A 25330-nucleotide genomic window follows, 5' to 3' on the forward strand; every position below is an offset into this window, starting at 1 on the left:
CACTACCATTAAATGAGCCACTACCATTAGTATCCAGCAGGTGGCGACAGCGGTTTGTTTCAAAATACCAAGTGACAAAACGGATTACAGCAACCTAACTTAACAAGGGCCAGCCACGAACAAGACCTATTTATTGCTGCAAATATTTCAACAACTGTCCATTAAGGTTCAAAACCATTTTTTGGTTAAAAAGGCCTGTGGACAAAGTGACAAAGATTGAATTCTCATTTCATTTAGTTTTTATTTTGAGCCTTAATGCAAGACTTTCAAGTTGAACTGATAATGATAATATTGCAAAAAATTAAGAACCCATATCACGTGCATCTAATTTTATATGCAGTTACCTTTTGATTTACATAACGTTTTTTTATTTTATTTACATCAACCATTAAACTCTCAGAAAAAAAGGTACAAAAGCTGTCGCTGTGGCGGTACCTTTTCAAAAGGTACACTTTTGTACCTAAAGAGTACATATTAGTCCCTCAAAGGTACATATATGTACCTTGTACCTTGTTAAGGTACTAATATGTACTCTTTAGGTACAAAAGTGTACCTTTTGAAAAGGTACCGCCACAGCGACAGCTTTTGTACCTTTTTTTCTGAGAGCACCATGGATTGATGTTTGGAAAATTATTTGAATTACCTTGAATGCTGACCATTATAAGTTATATACAAGTACAAACATGACCTCCCACCATGTAGTTTCCCCCAGTTTCACCAATAAATCTGGATTTTTTTAAATATTTTTTTATTTTTTTATTGCTATCTATGGTTCCATTAAAACCTTCCACCATCCATGGAACCTTTCCACTGGACAAAAGCTTCTTTACACTCTTAAATATAAAGGTTTCAAAAGAAAGTTTTCACAGTGATGCGATAGAAAAACTATTTTGGGTTCCCCAACAAACCTTTCAGGGAACAGTTCTTTAAAAAAAATATTAGTGTGACAGAACCTACAGAACCCCTTTCCAGTGGAAAGGTTTCATGGATGTTACAGGTTCTTCATGGAACCAGATGCCAATTTATAAGAGAGTATATAATGAAAAAAGGTTCTTTACATTAGAAATGTTCTTCACACTAAGAAAAAAATGGTTCTTTTAAGAACTTTTAATTGAAAGGTTCTATGGGAACCCAATATGAGTCGATATGGGACGACAACCTGCAATTCAAACCATCACCTAATTTTATTAAGTTGAACTTGAAAACAAATCGAGTATAGTATTAGGTCCCAAAGTGTTAACCGAGATCAGAGGGGTGTACTGGATGTTGTATGTATCCAAATGGATTGTAGCCAAATGGAAAATGAGAAAGAGCTAGAATGTGTTGGAGTGTACTGAACCAAGGATACATTTTGTAGCTTTGACCTTTATACCTATTATTAGTTGTGTACACAATCATGCATGAGGAGGTGGAGTGTCAGGTTGGGGTTAAATCAGTTAAAGGGATCACCCAAAAATTTAAATGTCATCATTTACTCACCCTCATGTCATTCCAAACCTGTATGACTTTCTTTCAGAAGAACATTTGGTTGCACTTTGTTTTACAGTATGTGTACTTCCAGTGTACTTGCCTAAAAAGTACTGGTAACATGGGTTAAGGTTAGGTTTAGGTATAGGTTCAGTGTTAGTAGTCATTACCAAGTTATTGCAATTACTATAAGTACATATAGTATGTATGGAAAAAGTGCTACAGAAAATTTTAGTTCAAACAACACTGGACCCATTAATGTTCATTGTATGACCTAAGGATATTTTGGGGGCGAACAACCCCTTAAGTTTAAGAGAAGAAGAGTAAGTGCACCAGGTAGACAGAGACACTGCATAAGCTGCTAAAACCTCAAAATGTGACATGTTTATTTCTTAAATATGCAATAATAAATTAATATTTCACCGGAAATCTGTTGGCTACACGACCTATGCATGGAAATGATATTGCAACTGTTAAGATTACATGACAGGTGCAGATTTCAGTGTATAATTTAAAAAGTAATTGATGGTTTAATGTTTACATTTACTATGCTTGCATATTGTTTATACTGTGTTGTAGATCAAGGTGAAGGTGAAGAGCTATTTAAGAAGAAGCACCTTATGGTCTTATGAGTGGTCTGGGCCCCCTTGTTAATCCGCGAGCGTTTCTATGTGGTAGCCTATAGGTGAAATGTAGACTAACGACGCATTTGGGAAAGAGGCCGAAGTGATAAAGTAGCACTTACGAACTTCGGTCCCACTTAGCCCAGTGTTTCAGGAAACCAGACAGCTGTTTATAGTCATTTTCCTCTTTCACTAAAAAGAGTAAAATCCATGTAATACTTACTCACGTTGCTTGCTGTACGGAAGCAGTATGTAAAGATAATGAAGATATTATGTTGCTGTGAGCTGGATTTCCCGGTGATGCAACAAGCCTACAACACACGTCATGAGAGTAACTATGCACGTAACTTAGAGAGTAACTTAACTAACGTCATACGGTATTTTACGATAATGTAACGCCGGTTTCCCGAACCAGAACATAAATCGCAAGTTAGGCATGTATGCCTAACTTGCGATTTATGTTCTAAGTTAGGTATGTATGCCTAACTTGCGATTTATGTTCTGGTTCGGGAATACTCATTAAAACTTAAATTCATCGTTACGAAAACCAGCTCAGGAACTAAGCCTGGAACTTTCACCAATGCGTTAAAGAAATAATAATCAACACGAAAGTACCGCGAATATCTAAACATAAAACTTGCACGTTATCTTCTAAATAAATTTTTTGGTTTTCAAAAATATTCATACTCAGAAAGCCTCATAGTGATGAATTAAAGATAAAGTCATGTCATATAACTGCTCACATTGTGTATCATTATAAAGGACATGGGGACATTAGAAGTGTTAACTCGTCTAAGATCATATTCGTTACGTTACAGAGAAACCAACACTATCTCACGACCATTTCGTACGAATTCGTACGAATGATAAAAAGATGGCTAATTCGTACGAATTTGTACGATTTGTCTAAACCCACGTGATGGGTAGGTTTAGGGGCGGGGTCAGGGGTAGGTCATTCGTATGAATTCATACGAATTGGGCAATTCGTAAAATATGTACGATTTTGCAAAAATCGTACTAATTCGTACGAGTGAGGTCGTATGAATGCGTACGAATTAGCCACAGTTTTTACGCGTTTATTGAAGCAGGGCGGTTAGCAGAAAGAGGGCGATGCTGAGCCTCCACTGATCCTATATAGCCTAGGTCTGTACGCTATTGTTTATAGGACAACTGATAGCCTAATAATCTAACAATAAAAGTATTAAAATTTATGCTGCACTTTACTTCTGATTGTTTTAGGCAAACAATTCTAAAACAACGAAGGCTAATCATGAATCGTAAAATATCATTGGCCTACAATAGCCTTATAACAAATGTGCATTATTAACCAATCTATTTCATGCCTCCCTTCGAGTACTGAAGACATAAAATATTCTTTCACAAAACATTTACAATAATTGCTTGTTGTTGCTACTCAATTATATGCTACTCCAATACCTTGCATACAAGAAGGCATTCTCGTTTCCTGATGCAAGAGACTCATGACGTCCCCCCAAGGATCAGACACGATTAGCCAGTGAAATGGTCAACGTTATTGGTCCATTGGATCAGATTACTCTAAGAATTTACATTCAACTAACCCACAGTTTGCCAGGCAGGTAAAAAAGATGTCATACACACGTAAATCGCTATAGAGACGCATTTCAGGAGATAGGGTTGTAAATCGATATGCATTTGGTCTCCTAATTTTTGTTCGTGAAAGTATTGATGAAAAGAAGCCCCTAAGATATAGATAAGTCTAATCATTTGCAAAACCCTAGACGTTGGCTTACAAAGTTACCCTGCTTTATTGTCTTCTTTTAGTATCAAGAAGTTCTAACTATACAATTTTTACATTTTTGTTAACGTCGGCAAGTTAAAGGATCTAATCTTCATGGTGCACGAGCTCTCACAACGTCATATCCTAAATAAAATTGCTTGATACTCTTGTCGGGCAGGGGTATATAGTACATATGCCCGGAAATGACATACACCTCTAGCACAACAATAGGAGCTTGGAGCTCGTTTACGACCCAGTGCAATGTGTGTGGGTAGAAGAGGGTCATCCATCAAACGCCACTGTTGCCAGAGCTATTGCCTTCGCAGACATCATAAACACCCCATATACGCCTCGCTCGCACTAATTTACAAAGCTCACTGAGAAGGATACAGACGGATCAAACCCTGCTTTTACACAAGCGTAAAGATTTGGAAATGTGGTTGGACCGAAGCAGCAGAGATCAAGTCCATTCAGCTGACCATATCTCATTCACTTGGCCTACTGTCATAATTATATTCAGAAACAGGCCTATATTATAATGCAGTGTTATTTACCTTAACTCCATTCATCATTCAGATCTATGTGTTATTAAACAGGCCTCCGAAATCTACATAAATCACCATAAAGAGTTATGGAGATTTATAAAACGAATTAATTCGCTTAAATAGACAATATAAACCCAATAAGAAAATATTTAATTGCATGTACAAAAAAGAAAATTCGGTCAGTAACAAACTACTTAGCCTATACTTTTTACCAATGAAAAAAATAAAACTCATCTAATATTATTTTGAAGAAAAAAAAAGGGTTTACAATCTAAATACATGAATAATAATAACAATATAGGATATATATAAAATATATTTACGCATTTCAATATGTAACCATTATAATGGTTACATTTTGGAATGCGTAAAGATATTTTATTCACTGAATCTATTAATGCATTAGCTTTTAATGTAACACATTGAACGCTTCATTTGTTTGCTGATCCAACGAGCCAAGTTTTCACTCTTAACTTGTGTTTTATGACCGTCAGAATTCATTATTTAGTCTAACAGACGGTCAGCGAGGCTGTCCATCGTGCCAGACGCATCCAAAGACTGGTGCTGGAACATATACGCAGCACGTGGACGAAAATCATGCAAACTGCCAAATAATCAAACAATTATTTAATATCTCATTTAAAATGATAACACTTATTTTAATAAATACACTGGTTTGCCCTTTTAGACACACCGGCTTTAAAACGCAACAAACAGAATTGTTTCTAATTAATATTTTATTTGCAAGTCATGAACGTGAATTAAAATGTCGAAATGTACATTTTTAATTACACACACTGAGGCATTGTTAAAGGCTTCATTAATTTGAATTAAGGTAACTCACATAGTCAACAACATTATATCGACATTGAGAATTTTACTCAATCCAATAAACAAAGATTGTGCAGGAAAGAGTCTGATAAAATATTGGAATTAAATTCGAATTTGACAAATATTAAAACGCCTTTCCGATAAAAGCACATCAATTCAAATACATTTAGTGTTCATTTACATGCATTAATACATTTGCAAATACATATGAGATTTACAGTTCGATTGCCAATTTGCAAAAACAAAAATATGCTTAATTTAAAGCACTGCAATTTAATTTGATATACTCACATATCCATTCTGTCAGGCCTATCTAATTAGAATAAACACAATGCAATGTAAATATGATTTAATATTTCAACAGATAAATGAACATATAATTAATGTTACATTTAACAGTATCCATAAATATACATCCTTGATAGATCTCGATGTTCAGCTCGTGGGAAACGATGAAGATTTTTCGTTCGTGTTGGAAATGTGTAGGAAGGAGTGGGTATTTTTGAAGAATGCCGACACCCACGTTCTTCTACACACAATAGCTCCTGTGTAGCTGCAAAAACACACGTTTTTTCTCTTAAAAACAATATGTAATCCTATTCATTCCCAACCCTTCGATAAAGGCTGGCTTTCCAGAAACGAAAATCTAAAAACAAACGATTTTAGGTCCGAAATAACGCTGGTCCATTCGAAGCACATCCGGTATGAAAATTATGATCAAGGCCAATCCTTTAATCGGAAAATATCACTTAAGTCATTTTAATTTATAAAATGGAGAAAGTCTCAACCGTTAGTACTACGCTGTTCTCTTCTTCCTGGCCACATATGATCTAAGGGAGTGTTAGATGGTTTAAATGTGTTCTTAGGGCACTAAGCTGTCAGACCTTTTGGCGTGTAAGATTGATAGCGTGCAGGCTTCCAGGGCTCTTTGTTTGGAATATAAGCAATAAAGTGCTCGAGGCCTACACCTACTTAGCTAAAGACTTCTGAGGGCAACATAGAAGAGACATTCTTGAACGAAAAAAAAACCTAGTGGATTTACACTTTTATTTTACATGAATAATAACATTGGTGAGTAGCGATGTGTTTCCTGTTAGACGATTTAGCACCGTTTAAACAAATTACGGAGCTCAATTCAGGTAAAATGCATAGTGTGTTATTATTTACATACTACAAAATGTATTCTTTTTCAACTGAATGTATTATCAGACATTTCAGAAATTCTACATTGAATATTAACGATGTTAGATGCCCTACTAGTAGAAGAATGTAATAATAAAAAAAAAAATCGGAATTGATGTAGTTTTAAAAGTTCAATCATTTAAAAATAACTAGGCTACAATGTCTCAAACTAAAACAACACTAATGCAAGCGTAATGCTTCAGTGCGCGTGTAAACACGCGGGCACGTCAGGGCTTTCAAAGAATTTCCCTGCGCGCGCGGTGTGCGCGCGTACTCTCTCGCGCGCGTTTGCTCGTGCATTCACAAACGAGAGCGCGCATTCTCTAAGAAAGTAGTAAAAACCCAGACTCAGGATTAATGGGTTTCCTCGATCGTGGCTATTGGTGTGTTTTATGTGTTCAGTTGCTGTGTTGAGGGATCTTCAGCCGAGGGCCGGTCAAAAAATAAGGGAAAAACAGCAGACTGTCACTCTGTTTCAGGTACTGGCTATACTTATCATCTACGGAGCAGTGGACAAACTGACCATAAATGCGTAAATAAACTAGCCCGTCCCAGAGAGTGAGGCGTTCCTCTCGGACTTTTTTCGATCAATCACACAGACAGTGGCTTCTTTTGATTAAACCCCAAATTGTCATTGGACAGAGGTAATCATGTGACAAGCAATACGGTCCAATTTCAACCTTGTCTCCATGAAAGCAATAGTTTAATGGCACCGCGGTCCCCATACGGCCGTAATCAGCAAAATAGTTTTTTTTTAACCCGGCACGATATTTCATTATATCTTCCTTGGGTCACAAATTTGTGAGCGGCGAATTTGCAAGACTTGGAGGAGATGAATTACGAATTCGAGCGAGAGACGGGTTTTATCAATAGTCAGCCGTCGCTCGCTGAGTGCCTGACATCTTTTCCCCCTGTCGGTGATGCATTTCAAAGTTCATCAATCAAGAGCTCGACGCTTTCACACTCGACACTGATTCCTCCTCCTTTTGAGCAGACCATTCCAAGCCTGAACCCCGGCAGCCACCCTCGCCACAGCCGGCCCAAGCAGAACCCTAATGGCTCATGCCCGCTGCCTGCCGCATCCTTACCCCCAGAGTACCCTTGGATGAAGGAGAAAAAGGCATCCAAGAAAAACCAGACAACTTCGACAGCAACAACCACCGACCCTGGTCCACTATACTTCTCCCCTCAAGGTATTTGGATTTAATGCAATTTTATCGTGTTACAGTTCATTGCAAACGAAATGCAATTGTTTTTATTGTCAGTATTATTATTTTTAGTTGTCGTGTTGCGCAAGGCCATGCTGGTGAAAGTGCATGATAGTTTGTTATCCTCATGGGTCATGTGAACTGAATGCGAACAAGGTAATACCTAAAACTTTTTTGTTCGTTTTTGGATGTGGAGAATCTGTTCTGGACAACTCCTAAACTGTGTGTTAGCTACTTGTAGTGCAGGGCATGAATTTTAATATTTGACAGTAATGAAGAATGATAGATTGCCATTACTCAACTCGGCAGCTGGCGTGTTCATTAATCTTCACTCGGACCTCTCCGCACTCACAACAGACACATCAGTATATTCTGGCATAGGGGATGAGGACACAAATTATTCAAGTGCCGTGGCTCCATTCCCACAAACAATTTATGCTCCCTGAGAAACGCAATATATTTGACAAGTTTGTGGGGTCAGCTTTAAGCCCCACAGCGCCGTTGTAAAAAAATCAAGAGTTATAATTAGTGGCGTATCAATAATGTGTAATGCTATAATCCCTTCATAGGCTCGCCCGAGATTTCTGATGGTGGCAGTGGGGCAACTCGCCGACTCAGAACGGCGTACACCAACACTCAGCTGCTGGAGCTGGAGAAGGAGTTCCACTTCAACAAGTATCTCTGCCGACCAAGGCGCGTGGAAATCGCCGCTCTGCTGGATCTCACCGAGCGGCAAGTCAAAGTTTGGTTTCAAAACCGGAGAATGAAACACAAACGGCAAACGCAGTGTAAAGAAAACCACAACGGCGATGGAAAACCACCGAGCTTGGAGGAGGCAGGCGGACGGGGTGATGGGAAATCTTTCTTCGAACAAGTGGCAAACAATGTATCAGGGGCGCTTTTGGAAAGAGAGGGTTATCCATTTCAGCAGAATACCTTAACTTCACAACAGTCACAGAATGGACACAATAGTGATTCCCAAAGCGCAACTGTCTCTCCTTTAGGTAGCAATGACAAACATCTGAAACATTTTCCCAACCCGTCACCCACTGTTCCTATCTGCGGCTCAACAATGGCCCCGGATTGTGCATCTGCTCAGGACAATGGCAGTCCCTCGGCCCTGGACGTCTCTTTACAGGACTTCAACGTTTTCTCCAACGATTCATGCTTACACCTCTCAGATGCCGTGTCCCCAAGTTTGTCAGAATCTGTAGACAGCCCCATTGGTTTATCAACGGAGGCCTTTGATTTCTTCTCTGAGACGCTTACAACAATCGACCTGCAACACTTGAGCTACTAACTCTAACTGAAGTTTCATTATAGGGACGTCAATATTTTCTCACATTGATGGTCTGTGTATTTAATTGTGACTTTAAATATAGGCCTAGACCATTAATCAATGAGGTAAGTTTTTCAATAATCGAGTGATAATTTTTGTGTACAGAGAAAATATGTCAGGAAAAAAAAGTGATATTTTTCACGTTTTATTTTTGTATCGCTCGCCGGCAAAGCGCCATATTTTCATAGAATAAATTTGTACTTGTTATTGAAAATAACAGCGGTGTTATTTATTTCTTCACTATTCAGATTAAGAAATAACAGGTTTGTTATTAAACATGAAGTAAGATTCAAAGTATACATATATTATTACTATTAACTATTTTGCTGATGTATTATGATAGAGTTTTGTGTAGGCTATTTACCTGTTGAAGATTAATTCATTTTATCATCATTTTTTCGAGGGACAAATTTAGATATGAATAAGGATGTCAAATGTAGGCTAAGTTTAGAACCGCTAATCGAAACTAATATATGTAATCTTGGAAACTATTAGTGCGCAAAATTAATACGCAGTTAATTGCGTGCTACATTCTTTTTATATATATATTAATCTTTGCTAATTTCCCATTTGCGTAGTTGGCGTTAAATTTAGATTTTTAACTGTATAAAATTAACCCATTGGGAAGTTTTAGATGCCATCAAATTTGTAGACTAAAACAGATTACACCCAGAAAGAGACTAATGTTTTTGATGCTGTGTACACAAATAAGCCCTTTACTGTATCTGACGACACAGGGAATCTCCTGGCCAAGAGCTATAACGTTTTGGAGTTCAGCAATTAAATTTTATTGCCTATTAAACCTTCGACAGGGGGTTGGTGTTGAGGCAGCACTCCGCGTAATTCAATCCGCCGCTGAGAATGAGAACGGATTTCAACAGTCAAACCACATTTAAAAAAAATAATGATTTAGCTTATATAATTTATAATAATTATTCATTTATATACATTGTATATGGGATGTGATTGATGTAGGCTAACGGTGTCCCAAATCAGACCAATGCAGCTAATAACTAGAGTTATCCAAAAAACAAACAAAAAAAACCTACGTTTTATCAACAGGCAACGCCGTAAGGAATGATCTGACAATAGGATAAACTAAGACTTAGGTCTGCTCGTGTTTTATTAATATTTATATCTTTTAAACTCTAAATCTGAATAAATAGCTAATAAACGATCTCATCTGAATGCTTTGGCCCTCTGTGAACATAGAAGCCTATGTGTCCTCTTGGACTAATTCTATTGATATCCGCTCGTTGTTACAGCCTTAAAATAAATGATTGGCAAATGATTTTTACTTTTTGCACAATAAAAAGACTGTCAATTCTGGTTCTATAGCTTAACGGACACAATTTAGGTAGCCTAATTTATTTTAAAATAAAAAATAAACACTTTAACCACGATTATCCGTGGCTGGTGTATCCTGTTTAATAATAAGGGTGACTCGAGTCATTTTTAATGATATGTACAGGCCTACACGATAAAGTGCAAGTTCCGTTCCTGTAGGAAATTCATTTGTGAGGATACCAATTCAAAACTACATTTATAGGCTATGAGACGAAATCAGTGGTTCAGTGAAATCTAGCTTTGGGGAATATTTCCAAACATCTGACGCCACGTTGCAATCGCAGCGTAAGTGTTGAAATGGAAATGAGGCCTAGCAGCCAACAGCTCACACCGCACATAGGCATTTGTTAGAGACGCAGAATGATCCGAGTAGGCTAGTAGTATAAGGTCTGGCTAAGTTACTACACAGGACTGATGTAGGACTGATATATCACCATGGTAGACCTCGGCACAGTTTATGTCTACTATCATGGTCTGAGGGCTTTTCAGATATTATCAAAGTATATGTTTCAAATCCTCCAATCTTAGTTGGTTTAATAAATTAATATTATGATGTCTAAACTATTATTTAAAAAGTTTAAATCATACACAAATAGATGCAGGCTACAGAAACTTGTTCGGAGCACTATACGCTTTTAGCGCCAAATGGAGGCTGAACAAATAGTTTGACTGACGTCCTTTGACGAAACCAAACACGTGATCGGCATTCTTTAACTAGGTTAAAGACTGAGTTAAGATTTGCCACAGAGAAGTGATCCAAATATGCAGGGAAGTACCACACTACTGTAAAATACACTACTGTAAAATAAATATTGTTGGTTTAACTTAAAAAGTAAGTAACCTGAATGCCTTAATTTTGAATTAATTTAAATAAAACAAATTGAGTTAATACAATGAAGGAGATTGGTTTAATCAACAGAAATGAAAACAATATTGTTATCTGAACCACATAGCCTAAATTATCTAAGTTGATTTGACAAAAGAAAAAATGTTGTGATAAATCATGAAAATAATTTTTTACAGAAAAAATGCACTGAATAAAAAAAAAGTTTTGCTCATAAAATGTCATTGTAACCCTCTCCTTGAGAAAACGTTGTACATAATATTTGAAATATATAAAATGTATGTTGGATTTGGAAGTCAGCTCTTTCACAACTATTGTGAGAACCCCAGATTCAATGCTGAGATTGTAAAATAGAATGCTGGATAAACCAAATTTGCCTTTCTATATTATATTATGCATCACAATCACTCACATGAGCCCCCACTAGGACCTGCATATCACTGCAGAGAGATACATATATTAAAATATGGTATTGCAAGGACACTAAGTATAATTACCTGCTATTTACTTATTAAAAACTGGCATAAAGTTTGACAGTCACACCATTTTCACGATCTCACCCAAACTGAACAATCAACTGTTTCTTAATGCAAACTGATGTGAAACCATTCAGCATATGTGCTCCTACAATGATGTTATTTTCTCAAGTGTTTTGCAGCCTAAGTTTATGGTTTTAGTTAGGGAGCCTGACATATTTTTGGTCGTCCCATCATCCCATGAACGATGAACCATCTGTGCGAAGTACAATTCCGGTCCGGACAGCTAATGCCTAAAGAGGACTACCATGCACTGCTAGTCCTCTGACTCGGGCTGTAATGTCTATGCAGGCATTTAAAGTCAGTGCACTCAGCCTTCAGCTGGTTTCCATGGAAACATGCATTTAAGCTTGGTGGTCCCTTTTGTCATTCCTATGCAGGTGGGCTTCATGCAGATATTCTGAGGGTGGAGCAAAATTTGAGCAGAACCACCAAATATAAACAGCAAAGACACACATAGCTGCAAATTGATATATGAATTTGAGTGTGCAGTTATGTAAAGCTAATACCAATTAAAGGGATTGTTCATTTAAAAATGACAATCTGTCTTCATTTTCTCACCCTCATGTACAATCTTTGACTCTGTGGAACACAAAGAAGATTTTTTGTTGTTGTTGTTGAAAAATGTCAAATGTTGTTTTGGAATCTATTGATTTTCAATGTATGGACAAAAACAGATAAACAGAATCAGGTTCTGTGGACGAAAAAAAAAGAAAAAAAAGGCATAAATGTTTGTGAAATAAGTGTGCATAAATTATGACAGAATTTTCAGCTTTGAGTGAAATATCCCTTTAAGGGTCTGAATCAGAACTGGCTCAAGTAGAAGAACCAAGGCCAACCACAGAATACAAATGAACAAATTAGCTCTATGAAGCATGATATTATCTCATAGATCATGTTTATGGAATTCCTGAAGCATGCAATTATTATTCTTCTAGTTGCACTTACGTGGTCTGCTTCTCAAACATCTATTTTCACCAAACATAAAAGTGTTTTTCTTCTTAAGGCTGCAACCGAGGCCTCAGTGTGACTCAGAGTCACTGCAAACGCTTCATGAATATATCAATAGTAATTAACAATCAAAGAGTCAAAGCTCTGCTAACGAGTCACACAATTACAACAGTTACAAATGTACATTTCAGATATGATATGATTGCCACATGAATTCATTTGTTGACATGAAACATTAAACGTGAACTCAAGGTTCAATCCAGGGGGCCCACTTTTTTTTCCTTCAGAAAACAGGTGGTGAAAGTGTCAAAAGACAGTTTAAATGTTTAAACGTAAGCTAATTCTAAGTCTTTTAAAAACAACACCTGAGCAGCTTAATCCCTCAGAGGCCAAGGGGCAAAAACACCATCTCGTCCATCACAAAGTTGAACTTCACAGATGCTCCTGCACCCTACAGGCAGTGTGAATTACAGTGGCAAGAGCGTGCCCTCAGATGTTCTTCCTTTATGTTTGGGGGCTGTTCAGGTGGTCTGATTCAGATACGACTTACCTGTCACATGACATGTCATAGTATTTGCTGGTGACCTCATCCATCTCAGGTACGTTTTCAAGGCTATTATGTCTTCACTCGGCTGCTATAAAACTTTTTATTCAGTGCTGTTTGTGTTCTTCCAATAAATGAATTATTCTGAAACAAAACCAAAGCAAATGCAAAAGTTACAGACTCAAGTCACAAAGCTGACACACAAAAAAAGGAATGAATCAGAATCTGGCAGTCTGTGGTTTCCACATGAACTAGCATGACAGTGCTGGCGACCACAGAGTCATGTCGACCAAAAATGATTAAAACATTGTTCTTGCCCTAGAGAAAAAAACAAAGTATTATGCTAGAACTTTGGGATGAAGATAAGTACAATATGCCTAATTTAATAAAGACGATGATATTAATGTAGCATGTTAAAGGGAAAGTTCACCCAAAAATGAAAGTTCTTTCATTAATTACTCATCCACATGTCGTTCCAAACCTGTAATACTTTCGTTCATCTTTGGAACACAAATGAAGAACTTTTTGATGAAATCTGAGAGATTTCGGTCCCTCCATAAGCCATGAACTACGCAACTACCAAGCTCAAATGTGCTGCATAACATGAGAATGAACCTCATTGGTTCTTGCAGAAGCTCAAACGTGATGAGTAACAGACAAGAATGAACCTCATTGGTTCTTGCTAGGGCTGCACGAGTAATCGCAAATTAACGTGAAATCGCACTTAAACCGATTTGGATTATTGCGATTATGAAATCGCAAAGGCGGCGATTATTTTGTATGCGCAGCTTGTCAGTGACGTACGGCTCTGCTCCATCTGAAAGCACTGCGAGTTTGAGTCGCTTATAACGTGCATTTGAAAAAGCAACACGCGTCAACCATCTTTACAAACATACAAGAGGCATTTATAACCTATTGTCCAACAAAAGACAACATTTAATAAATCAATCAAAGCATTTAAATCTTCTGTTTATTCAGCTACAACGATGGTATGATGCCCATAGGGATTTCCTGAAATGACGCGTGTTGTCTACTCAACCTGATCTCACGGGAAAACGTACAAATTCTACGAGGTGGCTAATTCGTACGAATTCTATACGAATTCACCCCTGACCCCGCCCCTAAACCTACCCATCACGTGGGTTTAGACAAATCGTACAAATTCGTACGAGTGAGGTCGTACGAATTCGTACGAATTAGCCAACTTTTTATCATTCGTACGAATTGGTCGTGAGATAGTGTTGGTCTAATTCAGCAGTGGGGCATATTTGGCGTGTCTGCGTGAGAGCGCCCTCTGGCTTCCAGATGGAGCATTTACTACCGATCAGCCAAACTGCACTGACAAGCTGCGCATAAAATAATCGCAGCCTTTGCAGATTATAGTCGCGTGCAGTTTCATTTCGATTAATCGTGCAGCCCTAGTTCATGCAGAAGCTCAAACGTGCTGTGTAACATACGAGAATTAACCTCATTGGTTCTTGCACGTCAAGCGAACATGCTTGAACTTCTTTATATCATAACTGATGTTTGTGTTGATGAATGTTTATATGTGAATAAAAGCCTAAATTCAATCTGTTCATATAAAGCGATCGAGTCTCTTCAGGAAATTTGTACTAAACCGCTCAATTCACATGGATTAGTTTTACGATCTCTTTATGAACTTTTTAAAGCGTAAAAGTGGTAGTTGCGTAGCTGTCAATGGAGGGACAGAAAGCTCTCAGATTTCATCAAAAAGATCTTCATTTGAGTTCCGAAGATGAACGAAAGTCTTATGGGTTTGGAACGACATGAGGGTGAGTAATTAATGACAGAATTTTCACTATCCCTTTAACTGCATTAAAACACTCACACACATTCCTCCACTTGTGGGCCAGAAGCTGAGAAGTGTGAACTGAGGTGAGTCCAGATCAAACAGGCACGGCCAAGGAGCATGAGATATGAAGCTGCTTCCCTGTCCTTCAAAAGGTCAAAGGGCACTTCACCTCTCTTTCCCCCTCCTCACCAGATGGATCTGTGGCCAGGTCAAATGAGGTTCAAGCAGCGCTCAAGCCGAGCGAACAAGCATGCAGGATGTCAGTGTTGAATACCAGCCAATACCTTTATAAAGTAAATTAGCCTTTTAATCTTTCATTCGAGACATTCCTATAAATAGTCTCGTTTGCTTATGTGCATAAATATATCACTAGGCTTGTCTGAAAAATCAGTATCCATCCCACTCCAATTATAATATGAAAAAAATATTTAAATCGGTATTCCTTTTAAAAATTAAACCCCCTCACGAACCAAATTCCTCTCCTTATCATCCTCTAAGAGAAGTACTTTGAGAAGGTGACAGAGTGCAGGTCTCCTGGCAAGGATCTGCTCTCTGCAGTAATCTCTGTGAAGCAGCAGAGGAGAGCACAGACAGAGAGAGAGAGAGAGAGAGAGAGAGCCAGATGGAGATGGATAGCTATGTGTTTTTCTATGAAAGCTGTGCATCACCCCCATTCTTCACCTGTCTCCCTCCTCAGGATAAGTGGGCCCCACTCCAAACAGCAGGCCTAAATCTCTAAAAGGTCCTTAGATCCTCTCACTAAAATCCTCTACTAATGCACCAGCACTGAATGTTACAAAGTTACAGTTCAAATTCAGTTACTTACCCAAAGTCACGGAATGAGGATTGCTGCCTTTGTGCCTTAGCTATGGAAGTAGTGGCGTTTTTGTTGTTGTTTTCTAGATTCAGATTAGATCAGATAGCATGCTTTATGTTTCTCATCTGTTTTTCCGCTCTCACGCTAATGAAACACCAAAGGTAAACATTATCACCGACACATGTCAATACAAAGAATAATGCAATAAATGCAGTGAAATTACTAATGTAAAGTGTTATTTAATTATTCCTGTCAAAGCGAGCACGTAAAAGTGGACGAGGAAGCGTACTCCCCAGTGCACTGTCTGAGGTACCCAAATGTTTCTGCTGGAGCCGACGTGATAAATAATACTGTCTAATTTGAATAGCTAGTGGTTTCTGCAGGGTAGGCATTTGCCTCTTCCGTATTTCACAGTCCACTTGTAACTTCCGTGTTTCGAAGGCTATCTTACTGGGTCAAGCGGTTTAACACAATGAGGTCCATCCCTGAAGACTTAACAACACTCATTTCAGGTACCATTGCAATATTTGGATAAAACAACAGTTTATAAAGCGAACGTTTAGGTCTCGAGCGCAATCAGATTAGGCTGTAATAGTTTTGTCCCCAGTTTACATTACATTCTGTTCATACTTGGCTGAAAAGAGGAAGTTTAGTCTACCGATGGACGTTATGAATATTTCCCTGTAGTTTGCGCAAAGTAACTATTAGTCCGCAATTTTGTTTATTTTTTTTTTCTGGCGCGGATAGATTTATTTTGTGTTTTAACTAAGTAAGCAGTTCTAAAGTAAAGAGTCTATGTTAAGTTTCAACTGCAGATGGAAATAAAGTTTTTTTTTTCTTGTGCCGTTTTTATTTTTATAGTTCTAGTCGGTAACATACCTGTTGGAAAGTCCAGCATGATGCGATGGTTTTGAAAATGGTAACGAGCTGGTTTACGCTCGTAATTAGATGGTGCAGGTTGTTGTCATTAGCTGGTTGACCAGCTACCATCCAAAAAGCAAGTTGACTGCCTGTAGTTGGGTTGTTTCTGGCCAACGAGTATTTTATCAAAAAGCCTATTCTTGCTAGTAAACTAATATTGTCATTAGTTTGTTAGTCGTAATTTTAATGAGGAATTCAAGGGTGGAAAATGACATTCTACGCTTCATCTGTTTTCAGACCTGGAAACATTTTTGACGGATGTCCTCAAAGGGGAGAATTTGAGCAAGAAAGCAAAAGAGAGAAAGGATGCCTTTATCAAGCGCATTAAAGATGTGAAAACGAGGTACGAGACTACGAGGCATATTTATGTAATTACTGTTGACCTGAATATGTTTTTGACCCTATGTTGATATAGTATTCAACAAATCTAATGATCTCTGTTCCAGCTACTCACAAGATTTCAAGGAAAAACGTAAGTTTCGATGTGTTTGTGAATGTGCTTGTGTCTAGGGGAGGGGCTAAAAGACAAGCATGATGAAGTGAACTAGTTGCCTACTTCCCCACTGATAGGGTAGGCTACTATGTGCTGCAGTTAGCATTCATTGAATTTGAGGGTTTGTTTACTTATTCATGATATGCAAACATCTTTGAAAGACATTTTTATTTCTCTCCTGATGGGAAAATATGAAAAGAGTGCTTAAGAAAAGTTTTACGCCAGACTGTTCCCTTATGAATTTTGTTTCCTATAATGAATTTACAGTTAAGATGTGGGTAGAGAGCTGGGTATGGTTTAGCACGTTGTGGGCAAGGAAACACATGCATTTTACAGCTGCACTATTACATTGTGACCAGGAAGTACAACATTATACCACAAACATTTGCATAATTCACGCTTTCCCATCAGTATGCTCTTTATACATGAAATTATCAGGAAATGTTATTCAAATAGGCTAGTGTTATAAGATATCTTCTATATTAATATCCCAAATCTATGCAAAGTGAGTTTCTAGTGAATTGAGACAACATGGCTGAGTGCCACTCAATGCTACATGTAACTGGAGATCACTGATTCAAACATGCTTCTCTTCCCTGGCACCATGCAAGCAACATGCATAACATCTGAATTAGATAATCTTAGTTAATGTGTCTTTTTCTGGTGGAGGATTGAAAATGTGGCCTCCTAGCTGCCTCTTTTTGGGAATGCTGATGAAGACTCTGTTGTGTAGGAGATGAAGAGTTCCCAGAGCCTGACGAAGCGGACACCAACGACGGAGGATCGCTTCACTCAGAGCAGACTGACAGGGATGATGAAAACGCTTATGATGGTGAGTGTAAAATTGTGGGATTTATTGCAATATTAAAAGTGTTACAAGAGAGCATGGAGCATCTGCAAAAACTGTTGAGACAGGGACATCATGTGACTGAGCTACTGTTCCCTTGAATTCTCTCATGGAAGAATGCTGTAATTGTGAGTATTATAAAAGAATCATGGCAATTTATTCTGCACACAGGTTGCATGTATAAAATTCACATAAATTAAGAAACAAAAAACCTATCTCTTTCCGGTTATGAATGAATCACTTATCACCTTTTCTGCAGCTTTAGCTGTCATAACACAGTATCATTGTGGCAGTCCTTTGTCATGTCCTGTCTAGGATTTTTTAGTAGTGGTAGAACAACACAAAAGCTGAATGAGGTGCTTGAAAGACTGATGTAACCCGGCAACAGTCTCAGGAACGGTTTGAAGGCACAGACGTTAAGGGTTTAGCTCTCTTTTGTCTCTGAGCAAATGGTTTATGGTCTGCAGCTCAGACAATGCCGTCCACATCCAATGTCAATTCAGGCTTCTGTTTTAGTTAGCTTCTGCTAAATGAACGCTGTTGGTAGAATTTACATTCAAGGGAATCGATTTCATCCGAATCATTTTTGAGTCATGCCACATATCCGATTACTGCATTCTGAAACTCACAGAGTCAAGAGGATAGGATACGAGTGGTTTGTGTGTAATGTATGTATATGGTAGGCAGAGGTTTACAGCTCTAGTGCACTCATGTGTTTTATAGGTCCTTTTGCACTGTGCTTGCCAGAGAGAACAGCTGTTCAGCTCAAAGATGGGGCCGAAGCCTCTTAGTGCACACTGCAGATCCTATACGAATATTTATTTTGGACAAATGTACTAAAGAAAGTGAAGTTTATAAGCTCATGCAACTGATAATGCCGCTATTTGGGTAAATACAAATAGCGGCATTAAATACAAAAAGGGCGTTTTTTGTGAGATTTCTTCTCATGAAAAAAGAACACACACATCTCTCAGGCTTTATTTGTTGAGAGTCAGAGCTTCACCTCTATAACTTGTTTGAGAGCTGTACGTTTTTACTCTGTTCATACAGTCAGTCAGCCCATAAAAAGGAAGCTCGTTTTATAGCTGAAGATGAAGGCAAAGCGTGTCGCCACTATTTATTTGCAGCCTTTAGCAACCACATTTGCTGCTTTTGAAGTTAGCACTGTAAGTTAACATGGATAAAGTTAGTTCAAGGGTGTTTGTATTAACCCCAAGTTTCACAGACAAGGCTTAAGCCTAGTCACAGACTAAAATGCATGTTTGAGCTGTTTCAACTGAAAACAACTTGCACTGACATATCCTAAATTATGTCAGTGCCATTGTTTTGTCTTAAGATGCACACAGTGTGTTTTTCTTAGGCATGTTTATAAAAGCTACTTAAATGTCCTAATTGAACTAAGGCTTAATCTAAGCTCAACAAGGACTCAATTGATCAAAAATGACAGTAAAGGCATTTATGATGTTACAAAAGATTTCTATTTCAAACAAATGCTATTCATCATAAAATCCTGAAAAATACACTCAATTGCCAGTGCCAAACCTAATTTAGCAACGCAACCATTTTCAAATAATATTTAATTTAAAAAAAAAATCACTATTAGAGTAATGGCTGCTGAAAATAGAGCTTTGCCGTCAAAGAGAACATATACTACAATGCAGTATTTAACTATATTATTATGTATTTTAATCAAATAAATGCAGCATTGATGAACATAAGAATTTTTTTCATTTAACTGAAAAAAAAAAATGTAATCCCAAACTTAAGATCAATAGTGTATATGGTGTTTTTATTTTATTAATTTGTTTTTATTTTGCAATAAGGGAGAAAAAAAATGCTCTGTGTCATTGTGTTCTTATTTTCTTATTATTCAAAACACTTATCTTTTTTAGTTTTTGGCCATTGTTTTGCTCTAAAAACACATGATTTATGTTTTCTTTGGCAGTTGTTCTACCAGACATTTTTCTTCCAGATTTAACAGAAATCAGCTCTAGCACTGAGGATGTTTAGTTTACTTTTCACAGTCAGCGTGTGTCATGCTCCCTTGACAGCACTTTATACATAATTGCAAACATTCCACAATTTCTGGTGTCATTCATAACCCTGCTCTGGTCACTCACACTCATTCAGCAATGCAATGGTAGTGTGTACACAAGAGAGGGGAGGGCAGTGTAAACGAGAGGGGAGGTTTGCTTTGAAAACAGACCGTGCATCTGTTTCACATACTGCTGTACTCTATCCAGTCCATCCGGGGTTTGAATCTCTGCTAACTTTAGTCTCGCTTGACATCGACCTTTGATTTTTAAACCTAAAGGGGGTGGAAGTAGCTTTCTGGTTGCCTTTAGCAAATGTATTAAATCTGTTGTGAAGACAGGTGCTTCTCTTTGTGGATTCCTCACTGCTAGTCATAAAAAAGCTGAAGTAAGATTTAATAAATTTCTGTTTCTGTCTGTTTGTTGTAATCAGGCGCTCAACAGTCTCCTCCGGTGGCAGCTCAAGAACTTCAATCTGTTTTAAAGAGTGGCTACCTGGAGAAGCGCCGAAAGGGTAGGTTACTATGTTCACAAACAGGTTGTTGACGTGGAAAAAAATAACCTCCATTTGACTTCCTATAGATCACAGCTTCTTTGGCAATGAGTGGCAGAAGAGATGGTGCGCCTTAAGTAACAACATATTCTACTACTATGGCAGTGAAAAAGGTTGGAAAAATACTATTATGATCAGATGTGTCAATACCAGTGTTGGGAAAGTTACTTTTAAAAGTAATGCATTACAATATTGCAATACTCCGTAAAAAGTGTCTTATTGCTGTACTTTTTATGGTAAGTAATGTGTTTTGTAACTTTTGCGTTAACTTTTCTTACTTGTTGCTTGTTTGTTTTTTAATAACAAAAAGCAGTTTTAATTTTGGCAAATGTAAAGACCCTTTCAAACCAAAATTGAAATGAATAAGCCTCAGGATGAAGGAAATGCAAATTCACTCCTGTACAGTAGAGGGCGCAGCTCAAACAAAGCTTGCAGCTGTGCTGCCATTCAGGATCGCAGATAAATAGGATGCAGGAAAAGATGGGCCCTGTCCCAATTGGCACACCTGATATGCACTTTCGGTCTTTGGTCTTACAATGGCTACCGTGTGCACATTTGTCATTTTAGGTTTCAGAAGGGTGCTCGTGAGCACTTCGCTCCCTTGAAGCACACTTTTGGCGAGCCCGCACAGAAGCGAGCTCCGCAGCAGACTTCTTCCCGATAGTCAAAGTGGCGTTACGTTGCGAAAGTGCGGACTCAGAGGAGGACTCCTTAATTGTGCAATAAAAAAAATTAAACATGAATGAGATGTTTATCTAAAATTATTTTTTACTTATTAGTATTGTTGAATTGGATTACAGAAGGACAGCAGCAAAGATATTGGTTAGTAAAGTGAGATTAAATACATAAAGTATATTTTTGTAATTTAACATATTTAATTATCCATTTTGAGGAATATAGATTTGTGCAAGTGAGATGAGTAAAATGCCTGCTCACATTTAGTCTAAACTACAATAACCATCAGGTTTATACCATGCTCACAACATGGGGAATGGAGAGGTGTCAGTCAATAAATGGGAAAACAAAGTATTTTGCGTTACTTATTTTAAAAAGTACCTCAAATATTTAATTGTAAATTTAAAAGAAATGCATTACTTTACTAGTTACTTGAAAAAAAGTAATCTGATTACACAACTCGCACAACTTGTAATGCATTACTCCCAACACTGGTCGTCACCAATTAAATGCACTCCTGAATTCAATTTCTCTTTTCTTGAATCGTATCATTCAATAATCTGCACTAATGTTCACTAGATAAACAGCAGAAGGGAGAGTTTACCATTGTCGGATACACTGTCAAACTGAACAACACCCTGCGGAAAGATGCAAAGCGAGATTGCTGCTTTGAGATCTCAGCTCCAGACAAGCGTGTATATCAGGTTGATCACCTCTCATTTCATGTAAAAAAAGTGGTTATTCTTATCATCAGATAGTTATCTCTTATAACACATTTTTGCTATAGTTCTGTGCTGCGTCCGAGAAAGATGCCAAAGAGTGGGTGGAGCACATTGACTTTTTGATTAAAGGTAGGACTGCGCATCATAAAAACACTCTCAATCACTAAACTTGTTCTAGCAGGGTCTTTTTTTGCACAAATGCATAATGTCTTGTATCTTGGTTATCACTCTCAGACATGGGTGGAATCATTCCTGAAGATGAAGAAGAGTATGATGACTGCTTACCTGTATCCCATTCCCAAACATCCATGCCCGAAATTATCGATGATGACATCTATGAAGAACTTCCTGGTTTGCACTTCAATTTCATAGTTGTTTGTGTATTTATCTGATAATTATTATATTATATTATATTATATATCATTTCTCTGGTTTCACAGACGAGGCAATTTGATTAAAATGCAAATTTGAGCTGTTTTAACTGAAAGCAACTTGCACTAACATAACTTAAAATATGTTAGTGCCATTGTTTTGTCTCAAGATGCACACCAGTAATGCTTCTATCTAATGCACGTTTATAAAAGCTACTTAAATGTTCTAATTAAACCAAGGCTTAATCTAAGCCCTGTCTGTAAAGCCAGGCCTATATTATATTATATTATATTATATTATATTATATTATATTATATTATATTATATTATATTATATTATATTATATTATATTATATTATATTATATTATATTATACATAAATATTAATGTAAAAACCTCTCAGGTTGATTCCCCTATGGATGTGGTGGAAAATGTCTACAGAAATTGTGAATTTCTATATTGCTCTTCGCTCTAACTGGAACATCTATTCTCCCCCTCTCAGAGGAAGATGAACCCCAGCCTGTTAAAAAAACAGTGCCCCTGCCCCTGGCCAACAAACCTCCACCACCATCTATGACAGGTAATTACCACTGGGTCAGCAGGCCTGTCCATCCCCTACCTGCCCCGCTGTCCCATAACACCACATATATTCCCAGATCTGCCTGGGTGGCTATCATTTGTCTATCTAACTTTTTATATATATATATATATATATATATATATATATATATATATATATATATATATATATATATATATATATATATATATATATATATATATATATATATATATATATATATATATATATAAAAAAGAGAGGGAGGAGGTCTTTAAAAACAAAAGATGGTAAGTGGAAAGAGAGGGAATGGATATTGCGGGTACATATGGATTTGGCAGGTTAGATGGTGAAGTAACACTGATGATAGGAGTGGGAAGGTCGTCTGGACCACAGGAACGGCCTTCAGGAAGAGACCTGGAATTTTTATTGATTGTTTCTTAGAGTAATGATATTTAGTTTGACATATTTGTGCTGATTGGTAAGACAAACGCTAAATGATACTCTCGCAGTTTTTATTTAAAAATGGTTCAGTGTTTTTTTCTGTCCCTGTGTGGGGGAAGCATGTATCCTGCTGGGTGCTGGGCACTGGGCAGGGGTTGGTAGGCACTGGCAGGAAGCTGACTCCATTGGTGCACTGTGGCCCACTATGGCCCTCTGCTCCAGGCTCACAGCACAGGAAGTCCTGCTGACAGAAACGATGGCTGAGGCAGGATCTTGTGACAGATGCTCAGGGGAGGAGGCCAGCTAGAGCACTAGACAGAGCCATAATGGAGGGAAAACAGGCTTCATGGATCCTGGAAAGCAAGATTATCATAAGAATTTTCTTTATTAGTATTTGTTGTCATCTTTTGATAGGGTTTTTCTTTTTTTCTTTTTTATCCTGAAAAGTGGATGCATTTATGTAGCTACTGATACCAGACCACTGCAGCAGGTGTAACACTAATGCCTGGTTGTTTAAGACGCAGCCTTGAATAAAATCTTAAAAGCAGCAGTGGGTGTGGTTATATTTAGAAAATGATTATAATAATCTGCCAAATCAGCATAGCTGGGAATCTGCCAGCTATAAAGTCTGGTGCAAGATATTTACCTTTAGGGTTTTTTTCTTTTCTTTTTTCTTTATGAAAGCACTTTTCATGAACACCCACTCATGGTGCCGCCTTTGGGCAGACATTATAGATTAGTAAATATGAATAAATAATGCTCTACACCAAGAGCAAGCGGGGGTAATTGTTAACCCAAGAGCAAATCTACCTGAAATACCAGTTTAACATATGTGACCATGGACCACAAAACCAGTCACATGGGTAATTTTTTTGAAATTGAGATTTTACATCATTTGAAAGCTGAATAAATAATATTTCCATTGATGTATGGCTTGTTAGGATAGGACAATATTTGGCCGAGATACAACTATTTGAAAATCTGGAATCTGAGCGTGCAAAAAAATCGAAACATTGAGAAAATCGTCTTTAAAGTGTCCATTTTTGTTTGTGATTGTGCTGCATTCACTCACAAAAATAAATGTTTTATATATTTACAGTAGGAAATTTACAAAATATCTTCATGGAACATGATCTTTACTTAATATCCTAATGATTTTTGGCATAAAAGTAAAATCTATCATTTTGACCCATATAATGTATTTTTGGCTATTGCCACAATATACCCGTGCTACTTGTGACTGGTTTTGTGATCCAGGGTCACATATTTCATCACAAAAGAGACTGAAACTTACAGGGATACTTCACAGATTAGCATTAAGCTTTGTATCAGTAGAAACCCGGTAGTATTTTTGAATGACCGTGCTTCCCTCCCTCATGTCCCCCTGAGATGAGAGATTTCTGTATTGTGTGTCTGGAAAAAAAACTCAGATAATGCAAAAATTGTCATTTTGCGTCATCGGAGGCTTTTTTGGCCAGAGGTTAGAGACTACAGCCAGTAGGAGGAGCTTGTTCAGCATGTGTTCAACCCGCCCATAGGGGGTGATCTCATGATATGAGTCAACTAGTAGCCTAGTTGTATCATTTCTTCCATACTGCCCTCTGTAACCGGTAGGCGTGGCTTGGGAGTGGCCTCGTAGGGCAGCGAAGCAAGTGCATTCTGGGAGTTATCATCTTTCATCCACATGAGCCAAAAATACATTTTCTGGCTTTTCTCAGTCTAGAAGGCACCAAATTCTAAAATAATTTCAGATTTCTACTACATAAATGACCCAATTGAAATACACATTCATCTTTCCAGCGGTGAAATATCCCTTTAAACTCAAGATTGTTTTTTATATATATATATATATATATATAGTTAACTTCCAACAAATATGTCTTCTAACATTTCATGTTAACAGT

General features: G+C 37.6%; 2 protein-coding genes across 3 annotated transcripts in view; both read left to right on the plus strand.

Annotated features, from left to right (window-relative positions):
* Positions 1 to 6485: 6485 nt before the first annotated feature.
* On the plus strand, positions 6486 to 9164 carry hoxa2b (homeobox A2b). The gene is made up of 2 exons (XM_084088712.1): positions 6486 to 7600; positions 8185 to 9164. Exons 1-2 carry the CDS (start codon positions 7240 to 7242, stop codon positions 8913 to 8915), a joined length of 1092 nt encoding a protein of 363 aa, XP_083944838.1. The 5' UTR covers positions 6486 to 7239; the 3' UTR covers positions 8916 to 9164.
* Positions 9165 to 16184: 7020 nt separating this feature from the next.
* Positions 16185 to 25330, plus strand: part of skap2 (src kinase associated phosphoprotein 2) — a 37058-nt gene continuing 27912 nt past the window's right edge. For both annotated transcript variants that reach the window (XM_084088714.1, XM_084088713.1), the window contains exons 1-10: positions 16185 to 16318; positions 16965 to 17070; positions 17174 to 17199; positions 17954 to 18052; positions 20534 to 20614; positions 20683 to 20766; positions 21908 to 22032; positions 22116 to 22179; positions 22285 to 22401; positions 22926 to 23003. In XM_084088714.1, the coding sequence (XP_083944840.1) occupies positions 16279 to 16318; positions 16965 to 17070; positions 17174 to 17199; positions 17954 to 18052; positions 20534 to 20614; positions 20683 to 20766; positions 21908 to 22032; positions 22116 to 22179; positions 22285 to 22401; positions 22926 to 23003 (820 nt within the window). In that variant the 5' untranslated portion in view covers positions 16185 to 16278. The remainder of the gene's footprint in view (positions 16319 to 16964; positions 17071 to 17173; positions 17200 to 17953; positions 18053 to 20533; positions 20615 to 20682; positions 20767 to 21907; positions 22033 to 22115; positions 22180 to 22284; positions 22402 to 22925; positions 23004 to 25330) is intronic.

This window comes from Abramis brama (genome assembly GCF_963993115.1).
Source record: "Abramis brama genome assembly, chromosome: 17".
Lineage (NCBI taxonomy): Eukaryota > Metazoa > Chordata > Actinopteri > Cypriniformes > Leuciscidae > Abramis > Abramis brama.